General features: G+C 41.5%; 1 protein-coding gene across 3 annotated transcripts in view; it reads right to left on the bottom strand.

Moving 5' to 3' along the window:
- LOC140494576 (tight junction protein ZO-3-like) overlaps positions 1-20,806 on the bottom strand; it is an 86,801-nt gene that overhangs the window by 15,721 nt on the left and 50,274 nt on the right. For all 3 annotated transcript variants that reach the window (XM_072593908.1, XM_072593911.1, XM_072593909.1), the window contains 8 exons: positions 15,640-15,796; positions 14,187-14,286; positions 12,316-12,383; positions 10,106-10,184; positions 8,978-9,134; positions 7,370-7,478; positions 5,711-5,930; positions 2,589-2,782 (listed from right to left, as the gene is read on the bottom strand). In XM_072593908.1, the coding sequence (XP_072450009.1) occupies positions 2,589-2,782; positions 5,711-5,930; positions 7,370-7,478; positions 8,978-9,134; positions 10,106-10,184; positions 12,316-12,383; positions 14,187-14,286; positions 15,640-15,796 (1,084 nt within the window). The remainder of the gene's footprint in view (positions 1-2,588; positions 2,783-5,710; positions 5,931-7,369; positions 7,479-8,977; positions 9,135-10,105; positions 10,185-12,315; positions 12,384-14,186; positions 14,287-15,639; positions 15,797-20,806) is intronic.

Genomic DNA, 20,806 nt, shown 5'->3' with positions numbered 1-20,806 from the left:
GGAAATACATTTTGAGGATCACACAGAACTATATATATAGAGAGAGAGAGGCCAAATAGATTGTGAGCACTAAAGTTGTCACAAATCTGAGACTGTAGAGGACTTGGCGTTTAAGACTGCCAGAGAACTGATACTGTCAAGGGGTTAATATTGTCAAGGAACTTCATCTGATATTGTGTACATGAATACATACAGAAGAGAAAGAGGCCATTTGGATGATTATGCGTACGCCAGAGATAAAATCATGGAATCCCTACAGTGCGGAAGCAGGCCATTCAGCCCATACTGACCCTCCAAAGAATATCCCACCAAGACCCAGATCTCTACCTTATCCTTCTAACCCTGCATTTTCCCATAGCCAAACCACCTAACCTGCACATTTTTGGGCTATGGGAGGAAATCATGCAGATACAGAGCAAATGTGCAAACTCCACACAGAGTTGCCCAAAGGTGGACTCAAACCTGGGTTTCCAGTGCTGTGAAGCAACAGTGCTAACCTCTGAGCCACCCTCCACTGAGAGATCCAATTTCTTCCATGTCCCTTGCTACTGTTCTGAGACATACAGAATTTTCATTTTCAAGTATTTATTCAATTCTTTTTACAAAGTTCTAAGCTTACAAAATTCTAATTGGATAGACAGAATAGTTGAAAGAAGGGTGTTAAGGATAGCATGGAAAACTGGCATTGACATAGATCATTCACAGTGATCTAGAATGGGGAAGTCAGGTTGAAGAGCTGAACAGTCTCCTCCTGCTTCTATGTTCTATCGAGTCTGCTTCCATCACTCTTACAGGGGGAGTGTATTACATATCATCACAAAATACTGTGGAAACAAATGCTTATCTCCCCTCTCTTTTTATAAAACCCCGTTCCTGATGAAGGGCTCCTGCCTGAAATGTCGATTTTCCTGCTCCTTGGATGCTGCCTGACCTGCTGTGCTTTCCCAGCACCACTCTAATCTTAACGCTGATCTCCAGCATCTGCAATCCTCACTTTCGCCTCCCCTCTGTTTTTGTCAATTTTGTAAAATCTGTGTTGTTGGGTTGGCAACCATTCAAGTAATTCTAGTAAATTACTAATAAATACTTCAAGATTTTGAAAATCTCTACCAAATTTTCCCTTAAACTTTCTGTAGTAAGAATAATCCCAGCTTCTTTAGCCTCTCCACATAGTTTAAGTCCCTCCTCTCTTATTGTGGTAAATCTCCTCTGAACTCCTTCTAAGGCCTTTTTCTTTAAACTGTAGTACCCAGAATTGAATAGATGAGACCTGACCATGGATTTTAAAAAGTTTCCTTGCTTGTGTATACCAAAATCTATCTAGTTATAAAGCTAGGGATCCCATATGCTTTTCTTTAGGAAGGCAAACACAATGCTGGCCATTAGCATCAGAGAATTTGAATACAAAAGTGAAGATGTCTTGCATCAGTTGCATAGAATCCAGGTGAGAGTACCTGGAGTACTATGATTCTAGTTCCTTTAACAAAGAAAGGATAGACTTGCCATTGAGAGAATGGAGTTGAGGTTCACCAAACTAATTCCTGAGAAGGTATGTTCTCTACAGGTTAGATGAATGAGAAATGACCTTATTAAAACTTACAAAATTCTCAACAGTATAGACATGGTAGATGTAAAAGGAATGTTTTCACTGGATGGGTGTCTACAACCAAGGAACACAGTCTCAGAATGAGGGGCTGGTCATTTTAGACTGAGTTGAGGAGGATTTCTCCACTCAGAGCCAGAAGGTGGTGAATTTTTGGAATTCTGTGTTCTTGAGGTCTGAGGAAGCTGTCATTGAGCAAGCTCAAGATAGAGATTGATTGATGTCTAGTTACTAATGACATCCAGAGATTAGAATATGGTATAGTGTGGGAAAACGGTATTGAGGTTGTTGATCAGTGATCATCTGGAATATGGAGTACACAATAGATACACAATAGACAATAGGTTCAGGAGTAGGCCATTCTGCCCTTCGAGCCAGCACCACCATTCATTATGATCAGTCATGATCATCCTCAATCAGTATCCTGTTCTTGCCTTATCCCCATAACGTTTGAGGGGCTGAATGACTTTTTCTTGCTCCTATGTTCCTACATTAAATAACGTTGTTCCATCTTGTCCTGTTGCCTCCAAGGATTTAGGTATGTTGGTTGTAATAGATTTCCAAATCCTTTCTCACTGTGAAATTCATAATTTACACACTTTATAACTCTCAATAACCCTTTCTTCCTTTTCCCTACCTTTCTCTGCATGTCTCCCTTGCAACGTCTTTTCCATTTCTATTCTCTGATATCTATTGCTATCCCTTTACATTTGTCTTTGTGTCTCTCTCCTGCTCTTGAATTTAATTCCTCCTCTTTCTGCTCTCAGTGTGTCTGTGTGTCTCTCTCAGAATCACACACTCTCTCTTTTCTCTCTCCTGCTCCATCTCCCCACTTTTTCAGCAGGAGGTCTCTGAAGCTCTTGTACCATTGGGCTTTATGGTTCTTTTAAATGATTGAATCCCCCACAGTTAACTCTTGACACTTGCCAAGTCATGTAAAAAAAAATCTTAGACCTTGTTCCAGCAACACTCTGTATGTTTGTACCTTCTCTCAGAATGACCCTTTCATAAGGGGGATATTTGCCCTGAATAGTCAAGGCGGAAAGGTCATCTCTGCTCTTCCTTATGTTTTTCTTTGCACCTCTGAGGCCACGCATTTTCCAGAATTCTGCCCGTGCTCCACTTGATGAACTGGATGAAGCTTTCTGAGTAATTTCAGCTTTGGCAATTTGTTCAGCCCTGTTAGGAAATAAAGAACACAAAATTGACGTAAAATTATGGAAACACAGTGAAGTCACCATAGTCCCAGATGGCCATGAGGCTGCTCACTCATTAGACAGAGATGATTGGTAGGGATTTTAACCTGAGGGTCACCATGCCTCAGGTGAGGGGCACAGTTGAGACAGTCAGACCAGTACAGGAATTGAACCCATGGGTCTCTCTGCATTGCAAACCAGCCATCCAACCAAGTGAATTAACCAACCCCTGTCATTACACAGTTAATCATCCCATAAGTAAAAGCAACATGGGCCAATTGCTTTTCACAAGGCTACAATATCGTCGTGTGTTACGCTGATAATCCAGGAGCCTGGATTTATAATCCTGAAGGTTACGACTGACCAGAACCTGAACTGGACCAGCCATTTAAACATTGTGGCTACAAGAGCATATCAGAGGCTGGGAAATCTTCAATGAGTAATTCATCTTTTGACTCACTAAGTCTGAGGAGAAAGTGAGTACTGCAGATGCTGGAGATCAAAGTCAAAAAATGTGGAAAGCACAGCAGGTCAGGCAGCATCCAAAGAGCAGGAGAGTCGCTGCTTCGAGCATAAGCCCTTCATCAAGAATGTGGGCGTTGGGGGGCAAGGTTTAAGGGGGCTGAGAGATAAATAGGAGGGGGTGGGGCTGGGCGAATGTCATTTGGAAGGCGATAGGTACACGCAAGTGGGGGTTGATGGCGATAGGTCAGAGCGGAGGGTGGAGCAGATAGATGGGAAGGAAGATGGACAGGTGGGTCAGTACAAGAGGGCGGTGCTGAGTTGGAGGGTTGGACCTGGGATGAGGTGGGAGGAGGGGGGTTGAGGAAATTGGTGAAACCAACATTGATGCCATGTCGTTGGAGGGTCCCAATACAGAAGATGAGGCATTCTTCTTCCATGCGTCGGGTGGCTAGGATTTGGCAGTGGAGGAGGCCCAGGACTTGCATGTCCTTGGTGGTGTGGGACACAGTGCGGTGGGATTCTTTGGTGCATGTGTCCCAGAGATACATACACCAAATAACCCCACTGCACTGTGGTCGACCACTTCAACTCCCCTCCCACTCTACCAAGGACATGTAAGTCCTGGGCCTCCTCCACTGCCAAATCCTAGCACCTGGAGGAATAATGCCAGAGCTCCTTGGGACGCTCCAACCACACGGCATCAATGTCGATTTCACCAGTTTCCTCACTTCCCTTCCCTCCCACCTTATCCCAGATCCAACCCTCCAACGGAGCACTGCCCTCTTGTACCGTCCAATCTGTCCATCTTCCTTCTCACCTATCCGCTCCACCCTCCACACCCACTCATCACATCACCTCCTTCCTGCATCTACCTGTCGCCTTCCAAGCTACCTTCTCCGCAGCTCCAACCCTTGTCCTATTTATCTCTCTGCCCCCTTCCACCATCCCATATTCCTGATGAAGGGCTTATGCCCAAAACATCAACTCTCCTGCTCCTCGAAGGCTGCCTGACCTGCTGTGCTTTGCTAGCGCCACGCTTTTTGACTCACTAATTCCTGTTTGCCTCAAAGCACATGTCAGAGTGTGTGGGAGTAGTCCCCATATACACACACTTGGGCAGCTCCAGCAACACTAAAGCTTCATCATATCCAGGACAAAGCAGGCCACTTGGTTGGCACATCCAACCACCACCCTCAACACTCAATCCTTCCCCACTGCCACACAATGTCAGCAGTGCGTGCTATCTACAAGATGCACTGTAGCAACTTATCAAGGCTCCCTCAACACACCTTGAAACCCATCTTTACCATCTGGAAGGACAAGGGAAGGAGGTGAATGTGAACAATACTACCTGCAATTTCCCCTCCATGCCACGGCATTCTGATTTGGGAATATATCACCATTCCTTCACTGTTATTTGGTCAAAATCCTGAAACTTCCCTCCTTAATTGTGTGTGGGTCAATTTACAGCCACTTGGACTGCAGTGGTTCAAGAAGGGAGCTCACCCTCTCCTTCTCAATGGTATATAAACATGGGCAATAAATGCTGGCCTAGCCAGTGATGCTCATATCCCATAGAAGAACAGAAAAAACAAGGATGTCAATTTAAGTTCTATCATGGTAGTTTGAGAATTTAAACTTGGTGTTTAAAATCTGCAATGGGTAAAAGTGACCATGTTGTCAGGTTTGAATGAAAACCTTGCTGGCTCACCAATTATACCTGAGCGAAGATACTGAGTGTCCTTATCAGGTCTGGTCCATGTGTGATTCCACTAAACCGGCTAATTCATAACTGATCTCTCTAGTCACTGATTTGGCCACTCAATTACATCAAACAACTATTCAGTTAGAAAGTTCACCACCACTTTCTCAGGGCATGACATACTGATTTGTCCAGTGTCACCAACATCCGAAAAATTAATTTGAAACACGTCTTTTATAAGGTCAGAAACTCAAACTAAATACAGCGCTATTCAATTTGCTTCTAAAGTCCAAATTTTACAGCTTTCTCTCTGAACTGGTTAAGCTAGCAAATATATAAAAGTTGCAGGCGAAGGTCATCCCGAATTGGATCTGCAGTTTATATTATTAGCTTATCACAACCTATAGCTCCCTGCTGTGCAAAGATTCCCGGAGAAAATTACTGTGGGAATGGGGAATTAATTTAATTAAAATTGATTCACAGAGTATTTACAGCATAAAAGGGCCCGCATTCAATTTCTGGCTCATCCTGAGTTTGTTCATCTTAGCCAAGGTAGCGGGTAAGATGGTATCATCGTAATTAATGAGTCAGCACATTGAAGAGCCAAGGTGTGCAAGATTCATTAACTTGGTGCAACTGATAAACAATTTTGTTAGAAGGAATTACTTGTCAATCCTGAGGCAGATTGAAATAACTCCATCCCTTAGCGACCTTACTTTACAGAATCCCAGTCAGATGACTGACCTGTTCTTGCTGGGGATGGTGCCTTTGTCCTGTTCCTTGAAGTCTCGGCCAATTCTCATGGCATACCATGCTCCTAACTTCCCTTTGTGCATGGTGTCGACAACTCGGAAAACCTCACCTCTCCTGAAGCTTAGTTCCTGTGTTCCTTCTACCTCATGGTCAAAGTGCGTTCGTACGTAGAAGGAGTCTCCGACATTTGAGTTGATCATCTTTTGATAAACTGAAAAGGATGGGACTAATATATAATTTTGCATTTATAAACAGTGTTTCAAATAACTTACATTCCTTTATTGTCAATATTAATGCTCATATTTAAACTAAATTTAATCTTCATTACTATATCTAAAAGCTTTTAGTCTAATGCCTATTACTTATACTTCAGATGTGTCAAACTTCAAGTGTCAAAGCACAAAAAAAAGGAAGCTGAAACTTATCCTATTGTTTTTTTTTTAACTTGGTGACCCAGTCTTTCATAATGCCATGATCTGTGGTTTATTCCAGGTATGAAGGAATAGAAACGCCTCTCTGTAACCAACTCCATGTAACATTTACCCACACAGCTGATCTGAACAGTGACATTAAAAGGATTGGACAAATTTAACATCCAAACTGCATTCCAATCTGTGAGCAATGCTGAGAAGGTCAATCAGATGCAAAGAGTAGGACAGTCCTGGTGATAGGATACACCCAAACTCTAAACTAGCAGTCACCTGTTGTGTATTTCCAATGTCTTTAAACTTTCTTCTTAATATCCACTCCTATTGTTTGAAGGCTGATTTGTGACTATCTTCATACAAGATAGGGTAAGAGTAATTAATGAGAAGTAGATCAGGTTTTTTTGGGAGCAACATCAAACATGGCACATCTGGGGAGGGAGGTATGGAACCCTCTGTGGCAGACATGGTAATCTAGACAGGTCTACAGGCATTGGTGATAATTGATGAACCTACCCAGCTCATTAGAGTATGGGTTGTAGGTATGACACTTGGGGCTGGGTTTCTTCCCAGATCATTCTACCATCAATGCTCAACTGCATCCACAGATTTAGATGTTTAAAACCTGAGAGATCTCTGTGGACACCTGGGGCTACACCTGACGTTCTCTGTTTTGGTAGTTCAGGTGTGATTCCACAGAAAGAGCAAGCATCCACTCTCTATCAAGTACACACAAGTTCTGCAGATGTATCTTAATTAGTAGTTTAGTTTTGAGACTGCTAAACATGGAGATGAGTTTTTCACATGTATTAGGTATCCTGCTGATCAAACAGCTATGGTATTGGGGTTTTAAAAGATGTATAACAGATACTGTATCAACACAGTTAATCTCAGTTTAAGCAATAGTAAGGGAGCATGATGGTTTGGGGATAAGGAGAGAACCTCAGCAAGTTCTTGTTCTTGATCATTATCCACTGAGTTTGGCAATGGAGGTGCTAAAACTGGGTATGGACACAGAGTAAGGACAGCATCATCCACTATGTTAAGGCCCTCACTGGTCAAATGAAACTCTTGAACTGAGTTCACACATGACAATTACTTACTTTGGGTGAGGTACTGGAAAGAGTCTGAGAATTTATATTCGTATTTTGATCAGTCTTCATCAGAGGATGGATGAATGAACGGCCGAAAAATTTGAAACATATACAAATCTAGAAGTACTTACTGCCTTCCTTCCTCTGAGCTTTAATTTCCACCAACTCTCCTTTGGGGATATCTAACATGAGCAGCACTGCTTCTTCACGGGTGAGATTTTGGAAGTTGACATTGTTCACCTACTCAGGGAAAAGAAAAACAATGGTTGAGCTTTGCAGTGAGAACTTACATTTTCAACTTTGTTCTTTAATTGCAGAGCAGAGTATCTATGGGCCATTTCTCATGAGTGAACCAGTGATTGTTTGTAGGCTCTGGACTGCAATGAAATCACAAACAAATCCAACCTTGTTCTCACTTGACATCAATTTATGCCCTTTCAACAAGAATTGCTGAATAGTAATAATGAGCAGTAACACAACAAGCCAGACGCAGCACCTCCACTGCAAAACTCATCCAAGATGCAGCTTTTCCAATCTGTACAGATCAATATTACATGGTTATCTATTAACTGATGGGGAGTGTTGTTGCCTTTTGCTGAAATTCCACACATGTTCAGTGCATTGCTCTCTCTTTATGTTGACAAACTAAATTGTACAAACAGCCACTCTTGCAGGCAGTGGCACATGGGAGTGAGCAGGAACATCTACTCTTTGGTCTTAGACATATTGTCTATTAGGTAAAAACAATGACTGCAGACGCTGGAAACTAGATTCTGGATTAGTGGTGCTGGAAGAGCACAACAGTTCAGGCAGCATCCAAGTAGCTTCGAAATCGATGTTTCGGGAAGGGCTTTTGCCTGAAACGTCGATTTCGAAGCTACTTGGATGCTGTCTGAACTGCTGTGCTCTTCCAGCACCACTAATCCAGAATATTGTCTATTGTCTAGTGTCTATTTTATCACATCAAAGGTCAATGTCACCGCATCAACCTTAGTGAGAAATCTGGCTCTCTCGCATCGGTACAGAATAGTAAAACATTCAGTTCAAAATTAACCCAGAAACTGTGTCAGTGCTTTTTCCTCTTGCATGAACAAAAACGTTCCTCCTGGTATCCTGTGATATTTCTCTTTTCCAAGAAACTATGCTGTTCCCTTTTAAACCAATCTTTGTTTCCTATTTCAGCAACAATTAGTTTAGGATTCCGCATTCTAACTGATTAATGGAATCTATTCTAATCCCATCTACTGCCTCTTTCCTGAATCCTTTTGTGATTCTTCCTTTATGAACACTTACATTGTTCTAAATTGTATTTTAGTTTCCTCTGTAATAGATTTTTGGTAAATTACTCCATATTTTAATATCCCTTTGTGACAAAAATAAATCTATAATTTCCCCTTTTATCCTGTGATCATCCCGATTTTGTGCCTTTTGTTGAGTGTTGCCTTTGTCCTTGCTTGGACATCTTTCAGATGATCCAATTTCAGTGATCACCTATTGTGGGGGTTGATATTTTCTCAATAACCTGCTCAGCTATGTTCTTATACACCTCTGGCACAAATGGGACTTGAACCTGGGCCTCAGTAGGTGGTTGTGGGTGAAAGTGGACCCCTTACGACCTTTACCCAGATAAATTCTTCACATTAATAAGCCAAATATTCATGTTAAAAAGTCCTTAAGATAATGGCAAGAGAGGTTTTGGAATGTCAATACTAATAAATTAGAGTTGAGCATTAAGTTACCTGCAGAATCTGGTCTCCTTTTTGGATTCCCTGTTTGGCTGCAGGACTTTCATCGAGAACTCGAGATACAAATATTCCAACATCATTGCCTCCAGCTAATTGCAGGCCAACGCTGGCATCCTTGACAAACCTTGCCACTTTCATGTCTGGACTGTAGCTAAATATTGATATACATGGTTATTTAGTTAGTGTGCACATATTAGGGACTAAACTGAATAAACCCAAAAACAAGCATGGAACTTGTAATATGTGATTATCCCGTGTCCTTTTAATTAGATGCAAGCATCACAGGAATTTCATGCTGTCTGCTCTGAGTTGGTCATTGACTACAAGCATCAGCAAGGGGCCAAACTTGTTGCTTGCTAGCATAATGTAAAGCTAGCCTCTACTACCATAAGTCTCACTTTTACATCTTATGGCTTGCTAAAGGTGTTAACATCAATTGTGTATACAACAAGGAGTAATAGTTGATTAGGGAGAAGAGAGTTTCAGGATACTTTAGCCTACAGGAGAGCAAAGTTTATTTAATTCATGACATTATGTTTACAGTTTTTTACTTTCAGATCATCAACAGATCTGCTGATAAATTTACATTGTGGGACAACATACTTTTTTCCCCTCTCCCCTAATAACCCTGGTCATCCTCTGGCATAGTCGGTTCTGCGATAATATGTGTTTATTCAGCAAATCTGCTTAAGCGCAATTGAAGAATTTAGACCATTATTAGTAGAATGCAAGTTTTCCTTACCTATATTAGGTATAACGCAATTTTGGTCCCATTAATTTAAAATCATGCTATTGCGTGATTTTTCTTATAACGCGAGGTTGCACAAGAACAGAACTATCATGCTGTATCAGAACCAATTGTATCTTGTGCAAATGGCCTTTCATCATGCTCCCTGCTACAACTAGCAACAAGAATACAACAGGATATTGAATGGCCTTGAGACTGTGTCCCAAGCACCAGTCAGCACCTTGTGGAGAGGAGAAGAGGAGATAACAGGTGAATGAGTTAGATTCTGTTGTTCCTCGGCTAAATGAGTAAGTCAACTTTTCGTCAATTTGCAGTCATGCAGATATTGCACATTGCCCTTAGCTAATTTGGCCTCATTGACTATTGGCACTTACCCAACATTATATTCATCCTGTGGCCTTGTGTTTGAAGTCTTTATAGGAGCAGCATATGTTCGCTCCTCAACAACTGCATCTGGAAAAGTGAAGTCAAAGAATTACAGTGAGAAGCGACCTTCAAGAAATGAAGAACACAAAATTCCTACACAATCAGCTGCTCACTGCACTGTAAAACTCTTGACGATACTATTTGATCCAGTCACTCACTTCATGAAGATAAAATGTTTTTTCAGCGCAGCAATTTGGGAGTAGCTCTGGATTCTCATATTGTTTCATGAATGTTGACTTTGGTATGGTGGGTAAGATCAGCTGGATTTTGGTCTTGATTCTATTCTGGCTATTTCTACTGCACTGTGCAGTTACCTGGAGGGCCATGGAGACTAGATTAGGTTTGACTTTGTGTTCTCAGCTGCTGGGTTTGGACAGCTTGGTTACCCTAGCTCTTCAGGCTCACACATGATCACAGAGCTGAGACTACACAGGGCTGCTGAGAAACTGTGTAATTCATCAGAGATGCAGTACCTTCAGTTGAGAAGTGAAATTAATGAAACAATTAGTGACTTTACATATATTGGAAGAAAATGTATTCTATGATAGGTGAGACTGATGAAGCTGAGGTATTTGATCTCTATGCAGCAAGATTCAGGTTCCCCATTTCTGCCAGTGATATATGAACAGAGAACTTACAACAAAGAAACAGGATGTTGGTTGGAGCAGCTCATGTTAACTTTCCCACTCTGCACAACCAAACAATTCAAATAACATTCACACAACATGTTCCAAATATCTTCAGCCTCCTTTCCAATCTCAACTTGAATGTTACAGCAGCTATTGTCTCAATCATTAACCCCGCTAATGAACTCCTTATCTTCACAATTCTCTGTCCTTTTTCTTACCTTACATTTTGAAATCTCCTCAATCTTCAGCCCCTTGTTTTTGCATTTCTTGACAATTAGAACTGATGAATATAAGTGGTCAAATTAAGTAGTAGTAGTAGAATTAATGCAGGTTGCATTAGAGGTAATATTTGAGTTGCTGATTCTGGAGTTTACTAAAAGCAGGGCTAACTTTTCCCTTCCAGGGCACAGTGGGCTTGGAAGAGGGAAGTCTCAAGTAAACAGAGCAGAGCTGTGACATCTTCCTGATGCATTCCTAATGACTGGGTAATTTCAGGAATGGCTGCCTATTTCATGAAGGCGGGAAGTCAATTTGCACATTTAAGGCTCCAAATAGGAGTGATCCAGGGGCTCAGTGGCACTTGTCCAAGAGCAGAGTAGTACTCCCATCACATGTGGAAGCATATGCTTAAAGCTATTGTGCAATCTCAATTGTGGCAGTGTGCATTTCTGTGTGTGTGTGTGTGTGTGTGTGAGATGGAGAGTGAATGAGGGCAAGAGAGACACTATCCTTTTACTGTTCAGTGGTGTTAATCATTTCATTCATTTTTGCAGTGATTGTTACGAGGTCAGCCAATTGCATCTCACAGGATATGAGTTCCCCGACTGGGGCTGTTAATCGGTCTAATCAGGGAGTCTTGGTTAACAGATATAAACAGGATTGTCAGAGGTTCTGTTCACTCTGGGAGCTGGCTCTGAGGAAGCCAGACCAGTGTCAAGTATTATACATGTGTAAATAAAGGATGACAGGATACGTGCCTCTGTGGAGTTATTTGATTTTTATGACCATCATTTGTGACCAAGATGAGCAAATTCCTCAAGTCCACCTATGTCATAAGCAGCACCACTTTTGACTTTTTGACTTTCCATGATCGATGGCTTCCTTAGAACCCTACCAATTTGGGAATGGCTCATTGTCCTCAATTGGACAGCAAATGTGGAAATTTCAAATCAGGAGGTCAACTCTGGAAAATAACTTTGTTAATCAGCTTCTCAGCCATTGTGGGCTAGGGACCCTCATTTCCCCTCTAGGCTGGCTCCCACAGCTCACAGGAAATTCAAGCTGTGTGTCTTCAGATCATGGAGCGAACGGCACCATCTAATTTACTGTAGAACACTGGACCCAGTCATGGCTACTGTCAGCAACAGAGCTGTCAGTTAAATGATTATTAAAAGTAATTCATAAACAATAAATTGCTAAACTAAATGCACTCATGGCTGTGAAGATCAATCAGTAAGCACCAAAATAGTTGAACTGACTTTCAACTGAGATTTTGCACTAGAAATGGACTGATTCTCACTGGTACTCACCATGAGGGGGTTTGGAGGCTGTAGGTCTGACCTCTAACTCTGACACTGGTTTTATGTTTGGCTTCAAGCTGGAAAAGAAGTGAGAATCCTTATCAGCATCAACCAAGCCTTGAGCATAAAGCAAAATAAAAGGATTGGTTTGCAGCACCAATTTAATCCAGGGCATCCATCACAAGAAAATTAAACACTGATCATATGTATACACTATTCTCTTTGTGCACTATTTCAATATAGGAGTTAATTCACTTTAAATGGGCTAATGCTTAAGGCATGAAAGCAAACAAACTATGTCCAGAGCTGTTAAGGATTTGTTTATTATTCTTCACGGATTTGTTATTGACATTGTTATCTCTCAACCAGTTTGGGTTTTAAAGGTTTAACCCACAAGGTTGTGGGGCACATGATAATGGACAATGAAATGAATTTGCTTCTGGCAGGGTACTTTACCTATTGCAACAATGCTTACCTTATCTCTGAAACTGGGTGTGGATATCCTGGACTGGAGAATCCAACAGACATTGATTACAGCCAACTATTATAATAAACTATTTTTATTAGTTGGACTGTGGACTTGAAAATATGAAGTTACTGTTTTAAATAGGGACTGTTGTAAAAGATGTTGCAGTTTATAAAAATAAAATGAGTTATTGGAATTCATTGTGTGCCATATCTACAACATTGCTTTATTCAAGCACTTGGGGTAGATATTAGACATCTTGGCTCTGAGAGTATCCAGGTGCAGTTTAGTCCAATGATAGAGTTTTGATTGGTTTTTCAACCACCAGGACCAATTACAGGCACTCAGGAGAACTCAGCATTGTACAGTTACTTGATTAATTCTTGGATATTTAGTCTGGATTCAGGAGTGGATGTGGATAATATAGCAGAAACATCCAGCTGGTGAAGGAGAAAATATCTTTGTGAGTGGCGAGGTAAAAGAACATTCCAAGTCATCAGTGACACTTTCTCTCTCTGCAAGTTCTTTTCTCAAAAAGCAAATGGAAAAGAACTTTGAAAGACACTAATAGGGCAAATCTTCAGCAAGTGATTGTGAAGTTGAGAGTTGGTATGTCTACAATCCCACATCCTACTCAGTGTATCAAAAGGAACCAGAGGGAAACTGAAGGAAAATGTCTCATTGACAACTGTAATCCAGACTATTGCTAGAACTATGCTTTACTGATATCATTTTTTGTTGCTTCCTCACCCAAAATATTAGTGTCTTGTCTCTTTCATGTGTCAGTATGTGTACACTTCTTTTTTAACAAAAGGGTAGAGTTAGTGAATTAATACTTTGTTTTTAATCAATAGCAGACAAGAAACACAATCTATTTGCAATAAATAATTGCTTTCTTGTTAAGTACAGAAACCTAATGATGTTTTCTTTTATCCTAGGCTCATCAGTCAGGTATATTGGATAGTTAAATTGAATCTTTTCAATTTTGTGACACTCCGGGAATAGTAGGGATTGATTTCCAGTGCACTACCTTATTAAGTCGTGCCAATATTACACACAAACATTATATTACAAGGAATAGCATACTTGCCACAGCATGCAAGTAATCACGTGATCTCTGAGGTAAGATGGAGTGTGAGATGTTTACACCCTCAGCTCATATACTTTGATACAATGATGACATCATGAGCATGCTTCTGAATGCTATACTGACCATAAATCATGGCACTGCAGATATTGGATTGTTAGCCTTTGGTTTCTTGGTTGAAGATGTGGTAACCACGGAGTCAGTATTTAAAGGAATCTAACTAGAAGTTAAAAACACTGGCCTTAGTACTTGACAAAGTGGCCTTCATGTCAGTTTCTGCACTTTGTAAATTGGCCTCTCCATTGCTGTGCTCAGTAAAAAGATTACCTTCCATTGCTCTTCATTGTGTTGCGAGGATCCCCCACAGTATGCTTTGGCCAATTCTCAATTGGTGAATCTGTATGTTCAGGCTCAATGTCTGAATATTCTATACAGAAAAATACAGATCATCAGAATGATTTGAGAAATGAAGCTTTATTCCGCATCTGTTTTGAAAAAATTAACCCATTTTTGTCTCTTATGACAACAGTCATCACCAATGGGATTGGGACAGGTAATGTGGTTTTTAACTATAAGTTTCAAAAGAGAAAGTTGGACATCAAAAGCCTGCTTTTAAAGTTTTCAGCTCTGTCTTGCAAAGGAGTTAGCTGCAACCAAGTGAATATTAGAACTCAAACCCCTATTTAAAACCACAAACACCATCATAAATATCTAATTGCGTCCTGGTCCATTTGCAGATGGCGATGCTATGGATTTTCAGCATTGGAAAGAGATTGCACTGGAAATTACTGTCCGTGATATTAGCCAATGATTATTGATTTTTTTTCTCTACTGGCTGTTTTTAGTGGAGTTCTTGGCTGAAGTCAGCACAAACCCTAGAGTCACAGAGTAAACAGCCATTAACATTGTTTTTCAACAGTTCTACCAATCTTCTGCAAAAGTTATATTGGGAGATTGGTGTAACCTTTTGAAAGTTATATCACACAGTATTTAGCATGCTGTCCATGCAGTGAGCTTATTATTGCAAGGTTAATGTGTGTTTGTTTCAGTGTTGTAGGGTGGAATCTTGTTGAAGTGATGTGCATCCTGTGAAACCTCATCACTCTGGTGATCTGGGTTACTCCACTATTCTGGGACTCTGCAGCCTGTCCTTCCAGCAGAAGCTGTGGCCTTGCAAGTGGTGGTACTGAGCATAAGTGTTGGTGGTCTCTGATTGGCTGGCACCTCTCAGTAGGTGAGACCTCCCCTCCTGGGGAAGTTGCTCCATTTTCCTCGTCATTGACGAATTGGCATGTGGTTCAGCGAACCTTCCTGCACAGATATCTCACCAGTTCCCCAGCCAACAGGCAACAGCCCTGTTGCTTCAATGAGATTGACCAGTCTTACCTCAAGAAGGGTCAGGCTTGTTGCAGCTGTTTGGCACCTTGTATGAAGACAAGCCACCTCCAGCAAAGTTAATATCAGTAGCAATGGGATGAGGCCCTTAAATGGTGATTAATTGGCCACTTTAGGGCCCCAAATGGTAATGGAATGGAAGAATCAGCCAAAGGCTGTTCCACCCTGAACTTCATTTTGATGGAGGGAGGGTTCATGTCCACACTGCTGGCCCAACCAAATCCCTTCCCACCTGCAAGCTTATCACTAGCAAGAGCAAAAACTTCAGCCAAGAGGATGTGAAATGGGGACAAATCAAAAGGCAACAGAATTCCCCTGGAGATTCTGGTAATTGAAGAATTAAAGTCAGAATCTCATAATATTGTTTTGTAGTTTGGCCACTTACCTTCCAAGCTGTTTTCCTCACTGTCCCTCAGTTCAGGAACATTGATCAGAAACTGTTCATTATCTCGTAGGACCACCAACCTCAGCTCCCCCTCTGACTTCTCAATTAGTGTCCTTGTATCTTCCAATGATATATTCTCAGTTACTACACCATTAATCTAGACAAAGGAAATGATCCATCACCACCACTTCTTCCAATACTTGTCCATTAGAAACATAAAGATACTTAAAATAAGCTATTCTAGCCCTATTTAAATCAATCTCAACATAACCTACCAGCTATATCACATAACCCTTCATACCTTCATGATCAAGAGATTTTTCTTAATTTTGAATGGAATGCGTGTAGAAACAGAATGTAGGAGCAGGAGTCGGCCATTTGGCTCATCAAGCCTTCTCCACCATTCAACACAATCACGGCTGATCCTCTATCTCAATACCATATTTCCACTTTCCCTCCATACCCCTTAATGCCTTTAAAAATGTACGCACATCTTTTTTGGTCATATCGAGTGAACTGGCCGTCACAATCGAGTGGTAGTAACTCCACATGTTGACCACACTGTGAAGGGAAAAAGGAATTTCCCCACGTCAGTCCTAAATGGCCTACTCTGTATTCTGAGGCTGGGATAGCCCTGGCTCAAGACTCCACAGCCAGGGGATCAATTTATTCTGTGTCCAGGCTATCTAGCTCTGCTAGAATTTTGTATGTTTCAATCAGGTCCCTCTAATTCTTCTAAACTCTAATGAATATAGGCTTGGTTAAAACAATTTCTCTCAGCCTGTCATCTCTGGTATCAGTCTAATGAAACTTCACTACATTCCCTCTATGACAAATATATCCTCTTTATAGAATGGAGACCAAAACTGCACATAATACTCCAGGTGCAGTCTCACCAAGGCTCTGTATAACTGCTGTAAGACATTCCTACTTCAAATCCTTTTGCAATGAAGGCCACCATACAAATATGCCTTCCTAACTGCTTATTGCACTTCCCTGTAAACTTTTATTGACTGGTGTATGAGGATGCTTGGATGCCTTTCGACATCTGCATTTCCCGATATATTACCATTAATCAAAAAGCTTTTCCCATCTATTTTCCACACTAAAGTGAAAATAAACTTTTAATTGAAACAATTATCCACATTGTACTGCATTTGCCATGCGTTTTTCCACACGCAATGTTGTTGGCAGCATTTGTTGACCATTCCTAATCCTCCTTGAATTGAATGACTTTCTCAGCCATTTCAGAGGGAAGTTGAAAATCAACCACACTGGGTCCAGAATTGCACGTAGACTAGATCAGGTAAGGATGACCTGATTTCCTTCCCTAAAGAGCATAGTGACAATCAATGATAGCTGATACAGTCACCACCAGCTGCTGTAGTGGGACTTAAATGTGTCCCAGAGAATCAGCCTGGATGTCTGGATTACTAGCCCTGTGACAGCACCATTAAGCAACTATCTCCTAACTTCTTCTTCATTCCATTGATACCTTCCACTGGGAATGCTTTCCCTGCTCATGAATTCCCAAATGATCTCTGTTTTCCCTTAAACTTATTTAATTTTCCATTTTGCATTTCTCATAGTTAAGCTCATTCCCTGATTTTTATTTGTCATTGTTCTAGCAAATTGAGAAGAAATCAAGGTGGATTATTTAAATCAAGGTGGCTGATCTTGGAGGAACCCATGTGGGAGACCTCATAGCACAGGAACAGGTAAGTGCTTAGGCTTTAAGTGTAACTTTGCTGTAAATCTACAATAGTGAGTAGAGTGGGTTCTTTCTTGATTACATGTTTTATTGAGATCTATCTCTTGATTAAATTTTAAAAATATAAACCAAAAGCATTAAGTTAGCCTGGAGCAGTGTTTATTTTAGAGCAATAAGTCAGGGTTATTTTCTGGATCTGTAGATTGTGAAGGAGCAATGATGGCCTTTAGTAGAGTGAGGTGCTCTTCCTGTCAGATGTGAGAGTTTAGGGAGAGTTTCCATGTGACTGATGATTATGTCTGAGGGAAGTGTCTTTGGTTGTGAATCCTATCAGATTGTATGGATCAGTTGGAGTGGCAGTTAGAGGCAATAAGGAATTTACAGGAGCCAGGGGTATGATAGATGGCAGTTATAGGAAGGGAGAAAAGCCACAGATACAGTAAGGTAGATGGGTTAACTGCAGGAAAGATAGGAGAGGGAGGCAGGTAGTGCAGGAGTCTCCTGTCGCTATCCCCATTTCAAATAAGTATGTTGTTTTGGACAATGTAGGGGGTGATGGACTCTTAGGGGAATGTAACACAAACAGCCAAGTTTCTGGTACCGAGACTGACTCTAATGTAACAAGGGATACATCAGGTTCCAAGCGATCAATCGTGACAGGGGACTCTCTAGTCAGAGGCACAGACAGATGTTTCTGTGGCCAGCAGTGAAAAGTCAGAATGGCATGTTACCTTGTTGGTGCCAGGATCAACAATATCTCGGAGAAGGTGCAGAATGTTCTCAAAGGGGAGAGTGACCAGTAGAAGGTCATTGCACACATTGGTACAAGGACATAAGAAGGAAAAATGATGAGATTTGGAAGGGAGGATATGGAAATTAGGCAGGAATTTTAAAAGGTGGTCCTTGATGGTATTCACATCTGGATTACTCCCAGTGCTATGAGCTAGTGAGGATAAGAATAAGAAGATAGCACAGGTGAATGCGTGGCTGAGGAGCTGGTGCAGGGGAGAAGGGTTCACATTTTCGGATTATTGGAATCTCTTCTGGGGTAGTGCAGGGGTTTCCTGCGGCTATCCCCATCTCAGACAATGTGCTGTTTTGGAAAATGGAGGGGGTGATGGCACAAGTGGACGGATTGGACCTGAATTGAAAAGGGACTGATATACTGGCAGGGAGATTTACCAGAGTTGCTCCGGAGGGTGGGGGTGGGGGGTTCAGGAGGGACTGGGGGTTGTGTGGAGGTGGTGGGACCCAGAGAAATAGTGAGGAAAGAGATCACTCTGAGACTGGTACGGTTGGGAAAAGGAGGAAAAGGAGTGAGTCAAACAGTCAGGGCTGGCAGGAACAAAAGCAGAGAACAAGGTAGGACTGATAAATTAAACTGCATTATTTCAATGCAAGAGGCCTAACAGGAAAGGCAGATAAACTCAGAGCATGGGTAGGAACATGTGACTGGGATATCATTGCAATTACAGAAACATGGCTCAGGGATGGACAGGACTGGCAGCTTAATGTTTCAGGATACAAACGCTACAGGAAGGCTAGAAAGGGGGCAGGAAAGGCAGGGGAGAAATGTTTTTGATAAGGGATAGCATTACTGCTGTACTTAGGGAGGATATTCCCGGGAATACATCCAGGGAAGTTATTTGAGTGGAACTGAGAAATAAGAGAGGGGTGGTTAGTTCGCTGCTCCTTGGATGCTGCCTAAACTGCTGTGCTCTTCCAGCACCACTAATCCAGAATCTGGTTTCCAGCATCTGCAGTCATTGTTTTTACCTTGTATTAAAAATCTCCCAATAATCAGCAGGAAATTGAGAAATAAATTTGTAAGGAGATCTCAGTTATCTGTAAGAATAATAGGGTGGTTATGGTGGGGGATTATAACTTTCCAAACATAGATTGGGACTGCCATAATGTTAAGGGGGTTTAGATGGAGAGGAACTTGTTAAGTGTGCACAAGAAAACGTTCTGATTCAACCCATGGATGTACCTACTAGAGAAAGTACAAACTTTGACCTACTCTTGGGAAATAAGGCAGGGCAGATGACTGAAGTGTCAGTGGGAGAGCACTTTAGGGCCAGCAACTATAATACTATTAGTTTTAAAGTGGTGTTGGAATAAGATGGACAGAATCCAAAAGTTGAAGCTCTAAATTAGAGGAAGGCTGACTTTAACAGTATTAGGCAAGAACTTTCAAAAGTTGACTGGGGGTGGATGTTTGCAGGGAAAGAGACAGCTGGAAAATGAGAAGCCTTCAAAAATGAGATAACGAGAGTGCAGAGACAGTGTATTCCTATCAGGGTGAAAGGAAAGGCTGGTAGGTGTATGGAATGCTGGATGACTAGAGAAATTGAGGTTTGGTTAAGAGAAAGGAAGCATATGCCAGGTATAGACAACAGAGATCGAGTGAATCCTCAGAAGAGTATAAAGGCAGTAGGAGTATACTTAAGAGGGATATCAGGAGGGCAAAAATGGGACATGAGATAGCTTTGGCAAATAGGGTTAAGGGGAATCAGAGAAATTCTATAAAGACATTAAGGAAAAAAGGGTAACTAGGGAGTGAATAGGGCCCCTCAAAGATCAGCAAGGCAGCCTATGTATGAAACTGCAAGAGATGGGAGTGACACTAAATGAGTACTTTGCATCAGTGTTTACTATGGAGAAGGACATGGAAGATATAGAATGTGGGGAAATTGATGGTGACATCTTGAAAAATGTCCATATTACAGAGGAGGAGGTGCTGGATGTCTTAAAATGCATAAAGGTGGATAAATCCCCAGGACCTGATCAGGTGTATCCTAAAACTCCGTGGGAAGCTAGGGAAGTGTTTGCTGGGCCCCTTGCTGAGATATGTGGATCATTGATAGTCACAGGTGAGGTGCCGGAAGACTGAAGTTTGGCTGATGTGATGCCACTGGTTAAGGAAGGTGGTAAGGAGAAGCCAAACAACTACAGACCGATGTGGTTGACATTGCTGGTGGGCAAGTTGTTGGAGGGAATCCTGAGGGACAAAATTTACATGTATTTAGAAAGGCAAGGACTGATTAGGGATAGTCAACATGGCTTTGTGTGTGGGAGATCATGTCTCACAAACTTGATTGAGTTTTTTGAGGAAGTAACAAAGAGGATTGATGAGTGCAGAGCAGTGGATGTGATCGACATGGATTTCAGTAAGGCATTCAACAAAGTCACTCATGGTAGACTGATTAGTAAGATTAGATCACACAGAATACAGGGAGAACTAGCTATTTGGATACAGAACTGGACCGAAGATAGAAGGCAGAGGGTGATGGTGGAGGGTTGCCTTTCAGACTGGAAGCCTGTGACCAGCAGTCTGACACAAGGAACGGTGCTGGGTATATTGCTTTTCATCATTTATATAAATGGTTTGAATGTGAACCATAGAAGGTATACATTGTAAGTTTGCAGATGACACCAAAATTGGAGGTGCAGTGG

Source organism: Chiloscyllium punctatum, chromosome 24 (assembly GCF_047496795.1).
Source record: "Chiloscyllium punctatum isolate Juve2018m chromosome 24, sChiPun1.3, whole genome shotgun sequence".
Taxonomy (NCBI): domain Eukaryota; kingdom Metazoa; phylum Chordata; class Chondrichthyes; order Orectolobiformes; family Hemiscylliidae; genus Chiloscyllium; species Chiloscyllium punctatum.
The sequence above is the reverse complement of the archived record's forward strand: the minus strand, read 5'-3'. Positions and strand labels throughout refer to the sequence as shown.